Source organism: Bipolaris victoriae (assembly GCF_000527765.1).
Source record: "Bipolaris victoriae FI3 unplaced genomic scaffold scaffold_6, whole genome shotgun sequence".
NCBI classification, from domain to species: domain Eukaryota; kingdom Fungi; phylum Ascomycota; class Dothideomycetes; order Pleosporales; family Pleosporaceae; genus Bipolaris; species Bipolaris victoriae.
This window is the reverse complement of record NW_014575386.1, coordinates 186735-206320: the sequence shown is the minus strand read 5'-3', so window position 1 is coordinate 206320 and position 19586 is coordinate 186735. Positions and strand designations below refer to the sequence as shown.

Here is a 19586-nt window from a genome sequence, read left to right as displayed (position 1 = left end):
GGCTCCTACTCTAATCTTCGCGGGACTCTCATAGGTAGTTCGACTGTGCCACATACCGGGAGCTGTTGTTACTATCGATTTTGCCACTTTGCCGTGGTCATATTCAGGGGCTCACCGCTGCAATTCGCTTTGTCGATGGCTCCAGTTGGACAAAATCTCATGCGTACGATTCATGGACCGGACTTATCTCTCATGCCACGGGATCTTTTGTGTTTGAGCCGTCGGTGTTCAAATGCGCGAGGCGCAATTTGACTAGACGCTGCAAGCGTTAAGCAAGGGATCTGGCAGAATGGCATGGTCTGAACTTGATAGAGTTAGCATGCTCGGTTACCCTTATTATGCCGTCCCTTCCGTGCCGCCCCTCACCCGTTGACGGCCCCCCCCCCGGTAAGTGTATAATCGCACTAGACAACTACTTACATCCTTCTCGAACCGTCCACATGGGTCTCGGCAATCGTGTGGTTCGACCATTGATTAATCACTCAACACTCATATGTATCCTCGTGGCACAGTCGCAGGATGAGGCAACTTCCTCCGGCCAGCCCCTCCTATCACAACGAGGTTTCAGATTGCGAGAAATGTCTTCGTCTGGCGAACTTGGAAAAGTTCAATGGTCTCGTATATTATATTCTTCGTACTACACGCAAAAAGCTACGTAAAGTTTCTTCTATCGCAGATTGGAAGAATGCTACTCAAAGAACTTTTAGGCCTTACTCGCCCCACTCGGTAAACAATATCGCCCCTGGTCTGCCACCGTGTAGGCGGATCCGTACTCACAGAGCTAGCCTGATGCCACCGACTCTGGTTCGCCAAAATGAGCTGCATCCTGCCTATCTGCCCTCCAGCAACAAAGCTAGCCATGATCGGGTAATTCAGGCTGCTTGCCACAAGTTCTTTTTGCACTATATAAAGCTCAATGGTAAGTACGTCGAACATCACGCTCTTCACCATAGCTCATTGTAGCACGCTGCTCAAGATTCACAGTAGCGAATACGTCTGTCCATCGAGACGAACTCTGCAATGAAGATTTCCACCTATCTTAACGTTGCCTTGGCCGGCAGCGCTAGCGCCAAGTTCATGGAGAACGATCAGCTTGCTGCAGAAGGCATGATCAAGCTGGGGATTCATTTAGCTAAGAATGGCATTCCGAGCCCTGGGACTTGTACATTGGATAAAGTGTCGGTTCGCAGGGAGTGGTGAGTTGGTACCATGGCTTGAGACGTAATGTCACTGACATAGGTAATACAGGGCAACACTATCCCCCAAAGAGCGAATTGCTTTCACCGACGCTGTCAACTGCCTCCACAAGCTCCCCGCAAAGACACCAGCTTCTGTCGCTCCAGGTGCAAAGAGCCGCTATGACGATCTAGTCGTCACCCATATTCAGCAGTCGCTTACCATCCACGGCACTGGTAACTTCCTAACATGGCACCGCTACTTCACCTGGGTCTTTGAACAAATGATCCGAGAAGAGTGTGACTACAAAGGCACTTTCCCATACTACAACTGGGCACACTACGCCTCCGACCCAAAAAGCGGTCCCTTCTTCGACGGCAGCGCCTCGAGCATGTCTGGCGACGGCTCTTACGTCCCCGGGCGAAACTATTCTTGTTTTCCATGGGACGGCATAGCCGGGCCCTGCTACATGCACCTCGCACCAGGTTCAGGCGGTGGATGTGTGACATCGGGTCCATTCAAAGAGTAAGTGCTACTATGCCTTTTACCTTTCCCATTTCGGTAGACACGCCCCGATCTAATACGAATTACGCGTAGTTTCAAAATCAACATGGGGCCTCTACAAACGATGCTCCAGCTTCCAGGGGGCGGTCTACCAAAGAACCCGCAAGCCAACGGGCTAGGCTACAACCCGCGGTGTCTCCGCCGCGATATGTCACAACAAGCTGCGAATGCGACGACCGACGCTGAAGTCGTCAGGCTCCTCAAGAATTACACGGACATTGCCAAGTTTCAGAGAGAGTACCAGGGCGCGTTTGCGGAGGGCCGCATGGGCGTGCATACTGGTGGTCGTAAGTTTTACTCGAAAAATCTCTCCCATTTTTCTTAGAGATTCATTTGCTGATGGAAAAGTAGATTACACGATTGGCGGAGATGCAGGCTCGGATTTCTACAATAGTCCTGCTGATCCAGCGTTTTATCCTCACCACGGTATGATTGATCGTGTGTGGTGGACGTGGCAGAATCTCGATCTTAAGAATCGCGAGAGGGCTCTCGCTGGAAGTGCGGGTGGTATTGGGGATACAACGGCGAAGAATGCTACACTGGGGGATACGTTGACCATGGGAGAATATGTGGGGTACCCGAATATTACGATTGGGGACGCGATGAGTACAGTTGGGGGGCCGTTTTGTTATATTTATGCTTGAAGCTGGGGTGTAAGTGGTTTAGTAACGTAATTGAGCGATGTGATAGAAGCCCGGGTAGTCGATTTCATTCGACACGTGAGCATAACGAATACGTAATACACCACCCATCGAGCCTCGCGTTCAAATGCACCAAATGAAGCAAAGAAGACCTGATTGCACCCTATATCTTTCGAACGTCTCGAACGTCTCATGCCATTTACGCTTCACACCACTTTACCCAATACCTTTCTCTCTCCTCTCACACTTTTCCTCTCAAGACACCTCCATCCAAGAACCAAAACACAATAAATCCCCCTTATAGAATCTATAAAAGCAACCCCATGGTTTACACCACAAGACCCTACACACCCAGCAAAAGAAAGAAAAAAAAGAATATTGGAGAAACACAGGAAACATCGGTCAAACTAAATCGTGCCCTCATTCCAAACCCGGTCACCATACTAAAGGGTACCCTTATATCCCAACTATCTATAGCAAACAAGTCCCTCTCACACTACATATATCTGCTTTCACGAAACCAAGCAAAAAAAAACGATACACATGCTCCCATCTTGACTCCAAAAGAGTTACAGAACTAACCTCGTAATTACTCATTCTTTTTCTTTTTCTTTTTGCGGGATATGCAAGAAAGGGGGCGCTTGGAGGGCTTTCTGACCCTCATTTCTCTCGTCTCGAGCCATAGTGATGATGGGTAAGAGTGCGGGGGAAGAAGACCAAGGGGGCTAAAGAAAGAAAGGTAAATAGGGTATCATTTTTCCGGGCTCGGGAAGAAGTACGGATGTCGTCGCTTTTTTTGTCCGGCTCGTCGAAGATGAAGAAGAAAAGAAGAAGGGGAAGGGGTGGATGGTAACAGAGGAATTTGTTTGGTAAGGGCGGTAAAAGATGGAGAGTCGAATCAAACGATGGGTGCTAGTCATCATGTATGCGACATGTGGCTCTGCCTCTCTCCGCGGAAGTTACTTTGATTATATAAACATGTACGACATAATCATGCATATCAAGGGCGAAGCAAGAGTAGTAAGTTTTTGAGGAGGACAAGAGCAAGGACAACTTGTATTCTCGTCGATGACAAAACCAGCAGGATTGTTCCTGTACCTATCGGCTGTTGTTTGCTTGACAGGTACCACAAACCCATCCAGGTCCATCATCGACGTGTCAACTCGGCTATGGAAGGAAAAAGGGGAAACAAGAAAAAAACAACGACAGGAAGTAGGAAAAAACAAAACATTCAAAAACGCTACGTAGCTCATCCGTTTTTCCATTGGGCCATCCCATCATCAACCGTCATGAAAGCGTCATAGCTTCCTCCCCGTCCATTCCTTCAGTTGCCAACGCATAGGTTCAGCCTTTTTACTTTTTTTCTTCAAAACTTCTTCTTTCATCTTTTTCCAAGCAGCCAAAGGGAAAAGAAAGAATAACCTTTTCCGAACCATGTGCCACGTAGATCCAGCCACACAACAAACAGATATGACAAGGGAAAGGGTATTACCATCCACCAGCAAAACAACAAAGAAAAACAAAAGAAGAAGTAAAAAGTAAAAAGCTCGAATAACCTCCGCGGGGAGAGCAGGTATAGTGCGAAGCTGGAAGAGGGAAAAAAATTATCAAGGGTGTTTTTTGCGCGCGTGCTGTTAAACACTCCAGAACAACAAACAGAGAGATAATATAGGAAGAAAGGGAAGGAAGAAATCAAAAACAAAAGTTGCGAACGCTACCAAAACAGCAAAGAAGGAAAAAGCACGAGGAAACAAGCACACGGCTGAATACGAGGTCGCATTCCTGTAATGGTGCGACACATTTTCTCGCGGGCCATGTTCGTGGTGTTTGTTGCGTGAGCGTTCCAATCTAACAACCAATATTACTGTGTGGTGGACAAATACTGAGTCGTTGTGAGGGCGGAACACAAGCCAAAACACTCCAAACATGAAACGCGCGAGTTGGGGAATCAAAACCAGTTTTGACAAACGCGATCCAAGCCCAACCGATCAAAACTTTTTGTTCGTGAACAAGTTTGGCCTTATAGAAAAGCCAACCAAGTCCATGCAAAAGCTTTTGTTTCAACCTATTTCCGACCCGCTAAAAAAAGGATAACGAAACAGAAACTTTTGGTATGATGAAGGAGAAAAAGGGGGGGCACGTAGCCAGTAGTCGTGTATACAGTGCTGAAGAATAGCCAAAAGTGGTCGTGTGCATCGTAGCAGCAAGCCAGACTGCTCAAGGTTCGGAGAAGCCTATTCGCCGTAGTAGGAGCTAGTGTGGGCGCGTTGACGCAAAGGTCGTTGGCCACTGCTCCGTTCTATGCGTTGCTCTCGTATTACTTGGCTGTCACGCCTCCTGCGGGAGCTACGTAGACTGTTTTCGGTCATTTCCTCAGCCTGTCTCCGCGGCTGTTTTGGCACCAATGCCTTTCGGTCGTCTGCAATGCTACCTCTGTCGCTGTTATGGTAAACACTTTCACGGTCGCGCCCTCCGCTGATGACCAGATCAGCCATGCCGTTCTCGGCCGGAATCATGCGGAGAGTGCGACCCTCCATGTCGCCATTGAACTGCAAGCTGAGTGGAGCGTTTGCATCGACTCGCAGGCGAATCTCGTTGTTTTCGTTGGTGACGGCCGTGCGGTTGCTTCGGCTTCTCTCACTTCCCGAAGAGCCAGAGTGAGACGGCATGGAAATGGTTCTCGAGTGCCGTGCAGCATTGTGAATAGGATCGTTCAGGGGCCCAGGAGCACCGCGGCGAGCACTAATGTACTCTTCGGCGGCGCTCTCGATGCGCTTGGTCTTGTGCTCGAGGACACGTTCCTTGCCTTTGCCCGCGTCAGTTGGACGGCGGCGGCGGGCCTGAGGAGGAGGTGGTGCCGGTGCCTCGGGCAGATATTGGTCGTCTTCAGATTCTTCTGATTCAGACTCTTCGTCGCTGTCAAACGCTGCTGGGGGTTGGTAGTATTGCTTGGAGGTTCGGTTGAGACGTTTCTGCTGAGCAAGCTCGGCTTCGTATTGTTCTTGCTCTCTTCGGGCTTCTTCTTCCTCGCGGGCGCGGGCTTTAGCTTCCCTGGCGGCTTTGGCTGCCCGTTTGTCCTCGAGGTGATGGTCGTATACCTGCTCATAGACCTGAGCCGAACGACGGCGTTCAGATTTGCTCGAGTTGGCGACGACAATCTGACCACGGTGGCTGGGGTATTCGGACTGTATCTGGCGGGAGGGAGGAGCCGGTCGACTGACGGAGGCACGGCGGGAAGGCTCTTCAATAGTCCTTGAAGAGCGCTTCCTGCGACGCTCATCAATGACCAGGGACTGGGGCTGAGCAGGAGGCTGAGACACAGACATGCGGCGACTAGAACGTTCGTCAACCACTTGGGTCGTGTTGGCGTGACGCATGGGGGGTCGCTGTTGTTTTTTGCTTTTGGACTTCGGCTTTGCTTGCTCAATCTTTGGTGGTGCGGGTGCCATGAGGGCACGTCGGTTGCGAGGGTCATTGGGGTCGGGCTGCTCATAGTACTCGTCGTCGTCTTCCTCGGATGAGCCGGTCTCGGATCCGCTCTCGCTTTCATAGGCGCCTTCTTGGAGCTGCAATTGCGGTGGAAACCTGGCTTGGGTGGCGCTCTGGGGCTGACCGTACCTTGCCGAGTACTGTTGTTCACGCGACGGGGCCTGGGTGATGAGAGGGGCAGCTCCGTTACGTGCAGAGTTAAATGAGGTACGAGGCGGCATGTTTGGCCTTTGCGGACCATCGTATGGTGGAGGCGTGTGGTTGTAGGGATAAGCCCCTGGGTAGCCCTGGGGCGCACCATAGGGAACTACTGGAGGGGCCATGCCACCCATGTGGTGGTACTGGGGCATTTGACGCCATTGCGCAGAGTTGGAGGGAGGCGGGCCATGCTCCTGGGGCGGGCTCGGGTAGGGTGCGGGCATGCCCGGAGTGTAGTATTGAGAGTTGGGCTCGCCGTTGTAAGACATTGGGCGCGGTCGTGAAGTCGAAGGGCGGCGACGGGGGTTTACGGCAGGCTGGACAATGGCAGCCTCTTGCCTATAAGTAGGGGGCCGGCGGACCTGGGTAGGCGAAGGTGGTGACTGGTAGTAGGCCGGATCGGAACGCATGGAGCGAGTGTCAGCCGAGAGACGGTCGATGTCGCGGGCGGACTGGGTGGGCTTGATGCTGGGCCTGATGTGTTGAGGAATGGCGTTTGGTCCGCAGGTGGTGCACTTGGGATCGGTGCATTCAGGTTCGACTCTGCTGTCGCGACGGCGTTCACGCTCGGAGCGTTCGGGGCGCGGGTCCTGGGTGATTGTGGGCCGGCGTTGCTTGACGAGGGGCTTGGACGACTGCGATGTGGTGCGCGAGGTCAACTTGGGTCTCGACTGTTCCGAGTGGGACTGGGTAGGGCGTCTAGTCTTTGTCGAGGGGGGCGGGGGTGGTTGTTGCTGAGGTTGGGGTGGTGGTGGTTGAGGAGCCTCTGGACGGGCGGTAGGGGGAGCGGCAGCAGGAGGGCTGCGCTGGGACGGGGCACTTTGAGCAGAATTAGTGCTGCTCACGGTGGCGGCGGTGTAGCTGCTGTACCCTGAGTCGGAGCGAAGGTCGAGGTTGGTAGGCACGCGCTCCTGAGGGGGCGGCTTTTCTTTATTCAAGTCTTCGGGGTGAGAGCGCTTGGTGGAGACGTTTGCAGCATTGGCCGGGGAGCGGCCTGGGAACTCGTAGCCTTGTTCGCTCTGGTCGGAATCGTAGTCCTCGCAGGTGGGCTGCAGATCCTGTGCGCTCGCCATGTCGGCAGCAGCAGCAGCGGCGGCGGCGGCGGCAGGGGGAGCAGATTGCAAAAAAATGGTGGTGAGAATTGGGAGCAGGGCGGACAGGCTGTCGAGGGCAGGGAGCAGTCGGCAAAAATATCTAGCGGCGGGGCGGTGGTGGGCAATCAAACGAGACGTGGAGAGCGCATTGTTAGCAGGGGTGTGTGATTGAGCGAGGCCGTGTCAGGGCCAGCGGGCGACATGTGGAGGAGGGGTGAGTGGATGGGTGGATGTGAGTGAGAGAGAGAGAGGAGATGGATGCCGGCAGCGATGCAGAGGTTAGGTAGGAGTAGCAAGCAAGGCGACGGGAGGAAAAAAAAGGGAAAACAAAGACGGGGCAGGGAGGGAGCAGAGGACGGGGGGCTGAGGATATGCGAGACAAGCAAGCTGCAGACAGAGTATGACGGGCTCGGTGCTGGTGTGCAGGGCGACGGGCGCAGACGGGCGCAGACGAGCAGACAGTGGCAGATTGGCAGCGAGTGATTGAGGGAGCAGGGAGGGAGAGTGACAGGCAGGCATGCAGGCGCACATCGCATTCGGGCTTCGACACAGCAACCAGGCAAGGAAACCTTTCCCCGCCCGCCCGCCGTAAAATTTCAAAACGGCGCGTACTATATTCTGCCCTATGCCATGCGTTGCATCGGTTGGGCTCTCCCACATCTTGGGTCCATGGCGGCGGACGTGGTGGCGAAGCTGCTGCACACCAGTCGTCCTGATTGATGCGTTGCATGCATGGCCGACTCAGAAGTTGTCTGGGCAGTCTCGCCGCCGTATACTATGCATTGTCGTGTGGTGGTGGTGGTTATCCACTCGATGCCATCCACGCCCGCTTGATGCGCGGCCCTGCAATGCATCTCTGCACATCGTAGAGTTTTTTTCGCCTCGCCTCGCCTCGCCTCGACAACAACAACAACGACACTCTAGACGGGGCTGTCATGGCCGGCCGTGCTCCCTGGTGGTGATCACTGGCACGGTCGTCGTCGTCGGCCGCCTCAGATGCGCAACATGCAGCAGCTCGAGTGGGCGTCGACGGCCAAGCTGAAACCGGCATTGCCCGGCCCTGGTTGGCTTTGGCTGGCTTTGGCTGGCTTTGACTGGCTTTGGCTGCGAGCCGTTCACTGCTGAGACAGGCTGGTTGGTGCATGCGCCCATCTTTCACCGCTTTGCACCCCTCGCCATGCTCAACCACCCACCCACGCCCTCGTCCAACCACGCCCCAAGCCCTCAAACACGCTGCCACTCGTCCAACTGCTCGCCGCCTGCTGATCTCTTCTCGTCCCGTCTACCGCTTGGCCACCCTTTCCTAGTTGGTCCTCATCATCCATCTGCATCTGCCGTCCACCTTCTATCGTCTATCGTCTATCGTCGAGTCTGCTGCGGTGAACGGTTGCAGGGCACACACGCCTAGCTGCATGCCACTCTCTTTTTTTTCACCTTTTTTTTCTTTCCTTTTCGTCATCCTTGCACCCGCCATTTCACGTCATTGAGCCTCTTTGTTGATTGCCGGCTAGCCTCTTTTCTCCTGGCTCGGCCACGTCAATCGTCTCTGCCATGCAGGAACAACAAAGCACTCATGCTGCGCCGTGGCCTTCATTAATCCCCTCAACGACCCGACACGAAACATGTGTCCTCTGCTCTGGCCGTCTCGACCTCTCCGTGTCCGGTGTCGAGTCTGTCTGGCTGCCAACCCGGATGCTCCTTGCCTCGTGTCCGTCGACAAGACTGCCCGCTCCCATCTAGAATCACGCGGCTGCTCAAGCGTCGCTTACTCCGCTTAGCCGACTCATTACACTACCCCACTACGCTTCCGGTGAACAGACGCACCACCCACATCGACTCCCTCTACTCTACTCTACTCCTACCCTGCCTACTCCTACCCTACTCTACCCCCAAAAAAATAACTTTGTTCCAACCAAAGTCTCTGCTACGCCTTCCAGAATACACACCCTCCCGTCGCCGTTGACGCACACGTGTGACATTTGCCAGTCTGAAGTAGCGCACTCGCTCGCTCGCTCGCCCCCTCACCAAATGCACCTACTCCCACACCACCGCATACTTACTTACCAGGTCGGGTGCAAGTGCCATGTCCACCCGTTTGCTCAATCTACACTACTAGCTGCATTTAGTGTACCATGACCCTGCTACCCAACAGATTTTAACCAACCGTCGCACACAGCCCACTTTCCTCGTAATGGCTTCGGTCGTGTCAGAGTGCACGACTTGGACGCTGGCAGTCCACCTCACCATTCAAGTCTGATGATGCGACTCTTTGTGCCACGAGCAAAACAATGCCATTGACGTATGCTCTATAGATTAACAGAAATCATGATGTGTATACACATTGCATCCTTCTGTCCTGTTGCTAGTGTCAGTGTCAATGTCAGTGTCAGATGCACGTCGGCCGCCGTCCTGCCACTCTGCTGTACGACCTTGACAAACGTCATGTGCCTCTGCATGACGAACAGACGGCTTCTCAAACCGCGTTCGCAGTCGTCTGCACACCCGACTCGCTCCAATCCCAGCAACCCGGATGCCAGGTTCTCTCAAACAGCCACTACGGCGCGAAACGGTTCATGTTGCTGCGCGACACTTTTGTCGCAATCCATTTTCGTTGCAACCAGTTCGAGTGTGTGTTTGCCAGGTTCCCAGCCGTTGGACTAGCGCGGGATGGGTGGAGGAACACGTGGGACGCTCGCTAGTAGTCGAGTAGTCACTCCCGCTACACCACCCATCCCTCCACGGCCTCGTAGCCCAAAGAAAAAAAAACAATCGCTCCCGAAAAAAAATTTCAACCGCGTTCGTTTCACCGCACTATGCAGGTTCAGCACATCTGGCTGCCATTCCTCTCTAGACCTGTGCGGCCCGCTAAGCTGTGACTCACATTTCTATCCACCAGCTGCCCTCTGTTGTCTCAGTATCGGCATCCTTCGCTGCCCAAAACCATCCCCATTGGGCCGCGGCTCCACGAACTTGCGGCTCATGGCTGCCCTACCGACCCACAAAGTCGCCTTGTCCGCTCTACATTTGCGGCTCGGGATGCCCAAGCAAGCCCCACCTGGGCGCCTATTGAGCCCGACATCTCTACACCTACCGCTTTTTGTTTTTTGCCTACCTCACCTACACCTACCACGCGACACGGCGGCAGAAGAAAAATGACCGATTCTCTCGGCCCTACTCCTCCACCACCACCACCATGCTTATCTGCAAGTGACAATACAATGCTCCGTGTCTCGGCCCATGTCGCAACAGCATCTTGGGGCTCCCTAGTCCGTGGTCAAGTGTGGACAAAGGTCGCATGACCTGCACGCTGTCATTGACTCACTGTTGCTCAACCCACCCAGTGCCACTTGGCTACATAATCTTGAACCCGAATCGGGCTCTGTACATGGTAGTATCACTATTACCACTACACGGGGACTACACTAGTGGCGTTGTTTGCCAGAGCCGCCACGCGGCAGCCGCAACCTTGCCTTGGAGTCATGGTATACACATACTTACATGTACACCTATCACCCACTTGGCCACACAGCCCTGTCACCCACCCGAGATACGCTACTGTCTCGCTCGCTAAGCCTTTTCTTTTCAAGCCCTGGAGCGGGAAGACTCGCACTAACACAAAGGGCATGCACGTGTTGAGAAGGGTTGTGAGTGATTCTTTGCGTCTTCTTAAATGGGCAAGCTGCACATCTTGGCAGTCTAATATATCACTTCTCAATCGCGTCGTTTCCTCTTTCCTTTCTTTCCTTTCTCGTCCTTACTAAGCATACAGACATGACTAATCAGCCTCAATGTGGTCTCCATCCTATTCAGATTGTTACCAAGGGCAAGCTTAGCTGTCACCATCATCATCATTCACATATCTGCCAACAATACAGTAACGGATTAATGCCACAAAAAACAAGAGCATTTCTTTCTTTGCCAAGAAACAAAAGAGTACGGAGAAGGCCAAGGCTATACCAGGAGGAAGCAATCCACCACGAATATACCTAAGACGATAGAGTCACAACACCAAGATGATAGAAGCGAATAAATACGACTGCTAGTGCAACACGACGTGTCACTTCTCGCCAAAAAGTGTATGAAAAACATATATATTGACGGGTGGTCTACAGAAGCTAAGGAACTACACGTACAAGCAACGCACACAAGACAACACCGAGGGACAAGCATCGATCCATGCTAGCTGATCTATTCCTTACTCGAAAATCCACAAGATCTGACTGTGGATGCTGCAGTCTTCACCGGATATTGTGTACTTATAACAATCTCGTGTTAGGTTGTACCATCCATTGCTAAAAACCAGACACAGGACATGCCTTGAAACCCCCAGCATCTATCCAAAGGACACTCAAACAAGCTTCCTACAATCCACCCTTCAAATCTCCCAATCACAACCCATCAAGAAAAAGCGAGCGCAGAATATTGATGTTCTAGGCATCTTCGCTGGAGATAAGGGTGGGTACAGATACACTTGGTTTATCAATAACTTTACATCGAGGAAGAGATTTGCCCTCTTTAATACAAAGGATTCTTCTGGGCAATAGCAGAATAGCAGGGCCGCTGTGTAACATCAAAATTGCTGCACCATTCCTGCACAATAATGCATACAGCTACGTCAGTGGGTAGAAGATGCAAGCCACTCCAATCTCAACCCATCCATTACCGTTCTGCGCACATTGGAGCGAAGGATCTCAAATCGACTTGGTCGACTATAATCCTCTAATTTTGGCAGAGGCCAGCGAGATGTATCCCAAACTGGTAAAGATTCTGCAGAACTGTGGCTGGCGTGAAGGGTGGAGGCGGTTCTGCAAAGTACTATGCATGACATCTTCACCGCTAACTCGCATCGCCTTGACCCCTCTTCATCTATATCTTCAGCCCTTTGATTCGATGTACAGTGATACTATGGAGCATTTATCTGCTTTTTTTAATGCAATTTCAGGATGATCCACGTAAGTGCACTTGAATTCTGCTTGGTCTTTACATTTGATGCAGATATGACTTTTACTCAACGATAACAGCGTCCATTAAAAGTCTATATAAAGGGATGTCTAATGCCTCAATGTATACAACAAAGGCAACTCAAACGCTACCTCTTCTCCTTACTTTTGAACACACCTTCGCCATGGAAGGGAAGCAAAACATTGACCTTGGTGAGCTCCATGTCGTCTATAACCCTGATGATGCTAATCTCTTACTAGCATCCTTCAACCTCAAGCATCACAATGACCTCCTCTGGTCAATCAACTACAAATACGATTACATGCCAAAATACAAACCGTCCTTGCCGTTTCTGATTGGCTTATCATCATTTCCTGATCTCGAGGCCGAAAGGATCAGTGTTGAGTCTATCATCAACATCCTTCCTACTCCGACTGAATATCCGATCAAAACTAGTGAGGCTCTTAGCATCAACAGCTTACCAATATCTCCCACTGATGCGAAACCTCCATGGCATTCTTCGATCCACCACGTAAGACAGAACATACATTGGCAAACGGTTGTCGAAGCATCAAAAGTGCTGCTATACAACATTTCTTCCGACCAAAACGCAACAAGTATACCGAATTATTTGAGAAAGCATTATGCTGATATAGCTGCTAAGGAGCTGCCAAGCTTACAAGACGGCTGGATTCGATTCAGTGCCTACATGTGACCGGCAGCTAGCAAAAATCGACTCAAACTTCTTACCGAGATGAACGCCTACTCCTTTATCTTTGATTGTAAGCGTAATCATGCGATGAATATCTTACTCTTCTAACTACTTCCACTGCAGGTGTATGGGAGATGAACGATAAAGTTGCGGTAAGTAATTAAACAACTTTGGTGAGAAGTCTCATATACTTATGTTGCGGAACGGTAGATGCAAGCATTCGAGACCGAATTCGTATCGCGCCTCAAAGCTTGCGTGCCCGACAGTGAGGATGAATCTGTATCTGCCCTGCAAAAAGCCATGAGAACCACAATTAAGGGTCTTTACGACGAAGACGGCATCATTGGCAACGGAGGAGCAGAGGTCATTACGACTTTGCAAGAGTTCATTAATCACCCCCCGCCACCCGCTACATTCAACAGCCTTCGAGAATACCTCGACTATAGGACAATCGATATAGCCGTCTCGTGAGTAGCTCCCAAAATCTCCATATACAGTACGAAAAAAAAGGGAAAAACATCTCAATGACAGCTTCTAGTTACACCGTAGCATGCGCAAAATTTTCTCTCAACTCAACCGTCGACACTACAAGCCCTCGCTTCGCCAGATTCATTCGGCTCTACGCCGACCACCTATCTATTGCCAACGACCTTGCTTCTTTCGAGCGGGAGAAAAGAGCCTATGTCAAGGGCAAGGCGCACTACCTCTTGAACACAGTAGAAGAAGTCCGCAAGATGTGCTCTCTCGACAACGACGAAGCTGCCAAATTTGCCACGCTGGCTATCCAGATGGAAATAGAGCGCGAAATGGCAAGAGAACTCTCGCGTCTGGATGCCGACCGCGAGACTTCGTATGCGGAGAGGGAGCTTCTGAGTGCGCTGGTGTTTCTTGCTGGGGGAAACGTGATGTGCTCGGTTATTATGTCGCGATATGGGGGTGAACGGAGTGCGGTTTAGTGCATGGTCCTTGGGAATGACATCGGTGTATGTGCCATTCATATCAGATTCCCATGATATATAACCATGCATATACCCGAGAATCCCGTCCTCCCCTTCGAATAAGGTCCTTCCATCTTCACACTCTTTTCATCCTAGAAGGCAAGAGAAGTCGAGGATATATACAAAGAGCCTCAATTTCCGCCAACCTAAATACTCTTCGTCTTGATAGTCATGGGGAATGTAGCGGGGACCGGTAGTCACATCAAGGTACGAGGGTGTCAGCAGTGTGCGTGCGTTGTGACGCCATAAACTTATATTCCCCCCAATCAACGTCAACATCCCCAACTATATGTAGTATCCCCTAAGGTCAATCCCTACGACGCGAGACGCGCTTTGTGGCGAGACAAATTATAAGTACTTCGAGTTCAATCAAATCTCATAGTCTCAGCGCGTTGAAATTCCCCAAAGTCTCTTGATAATAAATTTCCAAGCCTACTTTGGACTGCTCTCGCCCTTGGGTATACAAATATTACAATGGCGTTGATGCCTTTGCGCCCTGAACCGGAGAAGCATTTTCTTATCCACAAATATAGGCCTACGTTGTACAGCACGAACGCTGGCTTCTATTTACCTCTTAGAGTCATGGATCAACTTGACTCACGCTTTTGAATCTTACCACGAGAACAGAAGTCACCCTCTACCACGTGACGATCGTGGCGCGCAGATTCATGCGTGATTACCACCCACGTCGGTACTTCGGATTAAAGCAGCTTCCCAATCCGGCTGGTGCGACGACACTAATCCCGCAGATCTCATACGGTTAGCGTGTGTTATATTCTCCTTAGTAAGATGTGTGGCTGTTCATGTTTATGGTTGTGCTGACACGGAATATGATAGTTAGCCCTAATACCCGTCAGCACTGACAGTGACTAGCACATCTTAGAGCATCTGCACAAATAGCATAAACATTACAACGCTACTCTGACATATTTTCGCCCACAGAGTCCTCCACGGCACTTCTGCAGTTTTCGCTGCATTCACTTCACTGATCCGCGCCACCTTACCCTTCGGCAACGATGTGATGTAAGGTCAGGAGGGATGCTTGATCTAAATAGGGCGGCCATGCTGGTTGGTGCCTCCAGCAAAAGCGATCACCGGACTCAACTAGCACAAGATGAACGGATTATTCTCGTCTGGATACAAGCCTATCAGTTATTAGCAGATACATTACGCTATGGCTGTGTCTCCAGCTTCGCAGCCTTACGATTAGACTAAGCCTCGGTTAAATGGCCATCTTATAGATTCGCCAATTCACAACTGTGAGGCACGCAGTAGCAGGCATGCAGAATACTCGAAGAGCAAAGGCTTGTATTTGAGTAGAGATCAGACGAATCATTAAGGAGGAGGAATGGTCCACGCTAGTACTATGACCCGAAGGGTATTCGTGACAAAAACCCTGAAATTAGAGCGGATCGGCCGTCCTATCTCCTAGCTTGATCAAGGCATTTGTCTCATCATTTACCGAGGCCCTAGTAGCAAAATATCAACACGTGGTTCTACAAGGAGATTAGGAAGCTATATAGCTACCTAGACCCTCGGCTCCCTCTATGAAAGGGATATAGAAAAGAAAAATATATCAAAAACAAATAGAACTACTGGGTAGGCTTAAAACTGCTCTTTTCAGAGAGCACGCTATCTATAGGGGCTTTTGTATGAGCTAAAGCATTGCTATTCCAGAGCCGATAATAACGTACAAGCTAGAAGTGTGGTATGTACTTCGTCCACTCTACAGTCTTAAAGGCCGACGGTGACAAATTTCGCAACCCAATAATATCCTCCACCAAAACATACCATCTCAAGATACAGTAGATTGAAAGGCCTGCTGTCATAGGAACAAGTACACGCAGATGCACTTTCAGTTGTGGGTCTAGCGGTGTCGAAATGTTACGGAGCTTCCCAACCACACTTCTACTTTGTTGATCTTGTTCCACGGATGGCAATGATGTGTCCGAAGACGGCTTTTCCTTCTTCATCTTGCGCTTGCGAACGACATGCTCCATAAGCATTAGACAAACACCACTGATAAGGCCGCCAGTCATAAAAAAAAGAGCCGGTGGCAATTCTCCACAACAGCCGCTCGATTGGTGTTGGGAAGGAGAAGTTCCACCCGGTTAGTATTGTAACACAGAAACCGAGTATAAATGGTGCGCTAAGGAGTTCACGGGGCAGGTCTGTCTGAAGCCATGTATCGCTCGGTATACGATCTCGAGGCTTAGCAGTTACTGGACGAGAGTATACCAGTAGATGTAGGATCCTTAGTGTATAAGTGTAGTATGCCCAAAGTTTGCTTAGCTCGCATTCTTCCCGCCCTGCGAAATCAAGAGGGGTGTGGAACCACTGGTAATTCAACAAGCCTTACTACAATTGGTCAGCGTGTTCATAACAATTCTAGGATCTCTATAGTGTTACAAATGTAGTTAGAACATTCCGCTCTGTTTCAAGCAGCATCGTCTCAGGCCAGCGAAACTCTCGGCACTGATATTCTAACACAAAAGTAGCTCTTGAGGTGAGAGAAGTTATCTTGAAAACTTTATACTTTCATTATAGACCCCCGAAATCTGTTTAGAGGCTTTGATGCGCTGTTGAACAAGGGGGTCATTGCTAAGCGGACGATAAATGGCAAACAATGAAATGATCAACGATATAGCCAACATTCAAGAGATATGCGTCGGAGACTGGTTCAGTAAAATCAAAATGGCTTATAGACTCATAGGCTCATTAGGTCAAACTCTATCAGTAGTACACACAACGAGATTCCGGAGGTCGAATTTGTAGAAGTGTCTCGCGACAGCGTGCGTCTCGCATCGCAGGGACTGACCTTACTATATAAATAAGTAATAATATATACAACATCTCAAACCTCACCCCACATGCTCAGTTGAAAAGAAAAAGACTATATACAAACAACAACAATAACAACAACAAGAACAACAACAAGAACAACAACAAGAACAACAACAACATCAAGAAACTTTAAATCTTCTGCATCTCAAAACTCTTAACCGTAACACTGCCGCCAAGCGCACTCGTGGCAAAGTTAAAAACACCATACCTAAACCCTGTGAAAAACTGCCACGTATTCGCAAGGCCAAACGACGGTCCCAGCTGCTTATACGAAGAGCCATCCGTACTATACCAAAACGTCGCCTGGCGCTGCGTATTCGTTCCAAAGGCGGGCGTAATATCCGCCTGGATCCTGAGATACAAGTCTGTAGAACCGGCGGGGATAGCGGGACCGGTAGCGACCACCGTGCCGGTGGACTTGGTGGTGCGGTCGGCGTTGAGTTCGAGGCCATTGACCATGACGAGGGAAGTTGTGGAGCCGGACTTGTGGATGCCGATGTAGGCGGCTGTGTCGCGGAAGAGGACGGCACCGGCGCGGTCGCCGCTGGCCATCTTGCTAATGTCGAGGCGGAAGGTGCCCGAGGACTTGGGGCCGATGATGCGGTGCGTCAGGGTGTTGCGCGCGCCGTAGAGGTCGTTGGTTACGGTGGCGGTGGAGAGTTTGAGGCCGCCTGTGCTGCCGCCGAGGAGGCTGAATTTGGAGGTGTCAGGGTTGTGGTTCCATTCCCATTCTGCGCTGAGGGAGGAGCCGGTGAATTTGTCGATGCCGGTGAGGGCGGGGACGGTCTTGCTGGTGGTTACGGGGGTCGGGTAGGAGGCGCCCCAGGCGTTGTTTACCTTGACGACGGAAGGCCAGCCGTTGCTGTCGAAGGTGAGGGGTGCGACGACGGGGATGCGGCCGGCGGGGTAGGAGTCGAGGAAGGCGACGTAGTACCATTTTCCGTCTTTGGTGTCGACGACACCGCCCTGGTGGGCGTGGCCGGCGTTGGAAAGGGGGCCGGAGATGCTGTCGACGAGGATGCGGGCTTCATAGGGGCCAAAGGGGCTCTTGGATTTCAGGACCCATTCGTCGTCGGCGGGCTTGGTCGAGAAGATGTAGTACATGCCGTTGATCTTGTACATGCGAGATCCCTCGAGAGTGAGGCCGTTGGGGTCGCGGTATACCTCTTGGTTCTTCACTTCGGCGGTGCCGTCTTTGTTGAGTTGGGCAACGCGAACGGCAGGGTTACCATACACGACATACATGGTGTCGTCGTCATCGATGAAGATGCCGTTGTCGTAGTAGCATTTATTAATGCTGCCCGCCGAAGTCCAGTTCCAGCTCGAGACCTCGCCGTTGTTGGCAGCGGCGTTTTGGCCGGGGGCTGTCCAGATATATGTCTGGCCTGTCGATTGAACGCAGCCCATCCAAATGAACTTGTCGCTCGACTTGCGGTACCGCAGCGAACTCGCCCAGATACCCTTGACATAGGACCGTGTAGTCGGGTTTGGCATATCATATGGAGAGCCGAAGTTCAGTCTTGGTACACTGTGAGTGACGGGCGTCCAGTTCACCAGATCGTAAGACTTGAGCACCTGTATAAAGTTAATGACATGATTCAAAACTTGCTAGAACTCAATGCCTACGGGAGCTCCTGGACTGAACGCAAACGTCGACGACGAGTAATAGAATACATCCCCGATTCTGAAAACGTCAAGATCAGGATAATCTTGGTATATAACAGGGTTGTTAAAGGTGGTCGCACGGCTCGACAGCGCACGCTTGTCTGATACGGGGCCTGCAACAGACAAGCCGGCCAAGAGCAATGATAACGAAGAAACTGTAGAAACGCGCATGGTGTCTGAGATGGAGAAAGCGATTCACTCGTCTAGTCGAAAAGCACCAAAGAAACAGGATCCGGGGCCAACTTTATCTATTTAACAAAGTAGCCTACCCCATTTATAACCCAAGCGTTCCTTTCGCTCCAAATTTCTCCACATGAGCAATATTGTTTTAGTGGCTAGTTAGCACTATGTAGTCGGTGCCGCACAAAACGCACTAAACAACCACCCAGATCTTCTAAAAACTCCCGAAATCACGATATTAAAAAAAAAAGCACGGGACGCAATGCTGCGGCTCCACGTATGGGGTTCACCGCACCAGTCTGCGCACGCTCGGTATTGGTGCAGTGGCGGCCCTGAATTCTTCCGTTAGCGGGCGAAATAAGCAAATGATTAACGGAAGGGGGTTTTGCCTTTCATTACCGCCGGCTATGGTGAATTGGACCCGCATCATCATTCATCATTCCGTGGAAAGGGAATGGGAGGCGGGGGCGCGCGCTATGCAGATCAGATAGATTTGCTATTAGTAGAAAAGATCCGTGGGCCCGTCGCCGCCATCGACTTGTCATGCGGGGTTGAAACAAGGAGTCGGGGACAATGAATAAGCTTGTCCTCTCGGATGTCTGCCGCCAATCACGGCCTTGGCCTTTGGAGCATCTCTCCTTCCCGTGCCGTCTCCTTGTTCCGACTGCGCAATTTCAATGTTTCATTATGTCCGTCTAGCTTCGGATACACCCTCGTGCGCTCACGCTGTGCGCAAGAGAAATAGATGATTGTGGCTTATCGCAAGAATTGCCTTGCGTCTTTTATTATTCCTCCTTGTCGGGATACTCTGTCTCAGTTACATTGGGTTCATGCGTGTGGGTTCATCTTGTGAACGTGCGCAAGGTGTTTTGCGAACGATTGCATGGCCATCATGCAACGAAGTAGTCGATGCCAAGTACACTCAAGGAAAGCTTAATCAAGTACAGGCGCAACACGCTTGTATGGCAGTTACTAGCAGGATGCATGCATGTGTATAAGAGACAGCAGATGGACTTGTCAGTGTTCGAGTGACATCGCGTCTGACGTCGAAGCTTTTCCGTAACACACTTAAGCATATGTCTAT

At 51.1% G+C, this 19586-nt stretch overlaps 8 protein-coding genes across 8 annotated transcripts; 5 read left to right on the top strand and 3 right to left on the bottom strand.

The window, feature by feature from the left end:
• Positions 1-519: 519 nt before the first annotated feature.
• On the top strand, positions 520-963 carry COCVIDRAFT_86994 (hypothetical protein; the record flags this gene model as incomplete). Its single annotated transcript, XM_014705865.1, has 1 exon — positions 520-963. The coding sequence occupies one exon, from the start codon at positions 520-522 to the stop codon at positions 961-963; it is 444 nt and encodes a 147-aa protein (XP_014561351.1).
• Positions 964-1020: 57 nt separating this feature from the next.
• On the top strand, positions 1021-2384 carry COCVIDRAFT_12071 (hypothetical protein; the record flags this gene model as incomplete). The annotated part of the gene is made up of 4 exons (XM_014705760.1): positions 1021-1196; positions 1249-1701; positions 1774-2027; positions 2092-2384. 4 exons carry the CDS (start codon positions 1021-1023, stop codon positions 2382-2384), a joined length of 1176 nt encoding a protein of 391 aa, XP_014561246.1.
• Positions 2385-3349: 965 nt separating this feature from the next.
• COCVIDRAFT_86728 (hypothetical protein) lies at positions 3350-3655 on the bottom strand (the record flags this gene model as incomplete). Its single annotated transcript, XM_014705864.1, has 1 exon — positions 3350-3655. A coding segment is annotated over one exon (306 nt), but the record flags the coding sequence as incomplete, so codon positions are not given.
• A 960-nt stretch (positions 3656-4615) lies between these two features.
• Positions 4616-7141, bottom strand: COCVIDRAFT_86993 (hypothetical protein; the record flags this gene model as incomplete). Its single annotated transcript, XM_014705863.1, has 2 exons — positions 4616-6887; positions 6939-7141. 2 exons carry the CDS (start codon positions 7139-7141, stop codon positions 4616-4618), a joined length of 2475 nt encoding a protein of 824 aa, XP_014561349.1.
• Positions 7142-8786: 1645 nt separating this feature from the next.
• Positions 8787-9125, top strand: COCVIDRAFT_87025 (hypothetical protein; the record flags this gene model as incomplete). The annotated part of the gene is made up of 1 exon (XM_014705862.1): positions 8787-9125. A coding segment is annotated over one exon (339 nt), but the record flags the coding sequence as incomplete, so codon positions are not given.
• A 1422-nt stretch (positions 9126-10547) lies between these two features.
• COCVIDRAFT_86684 (hypothetical protein) lies at positions 10548-10733 on the top strand (the record flags this gene model as incomplete). The annotated part of the gene is made up of 1 exon (XM_014705861.1): positions 10548-10733. The coding sequence occupies one exon, from the start codon at positions 10548-10550 to the stop codon at positions 10731-10733; it is 186 nt and encodes a 61-aa protein (XP_014561347.1).
• Positions 10734-12287: 1554 nt separating this feature from the next.
• On the top strand, positions 12288-13771 carry COCVIDRAFT_33687 (hypothetical protein; the record flags this gene model as incomplete). The annotated part of the gene is made up of 6 exons (XM_014705860.1): positions 12288-12315; positions 12364-12720; positions 12826-12885; positions 12939-12967; positions 13041-13282; positions 13354-13771. 6 exons carry the CDS (start codon positions 12288-12290, stop codon positions 13769-13771), a joined length of 1134 nt encoding a protein of 377 aa, XP_014561346.1.
• A 3015-nt stretch (positions 13772-16786) lies between these two features.
• COCVIDRAFT_22641 (glycoside hydrolase family 43 protein) lies at positions 16787-18493 on the bottom strand (the record flags this gene model as incomplete). Its single annotated transcript, XM_014705787.1, has 2 exons — positions 16787-18232; positions 18284-18493. 2 exons carry the CDS (start codon positions 18491-18493, stop codon positions 16787-16789), a joined length of 1656 nt encoding a protein of 551 aa, XP_014561273.1.
• Between the last annotated feature and the right edge of the window lie 1093 nt (positions 18494-19586).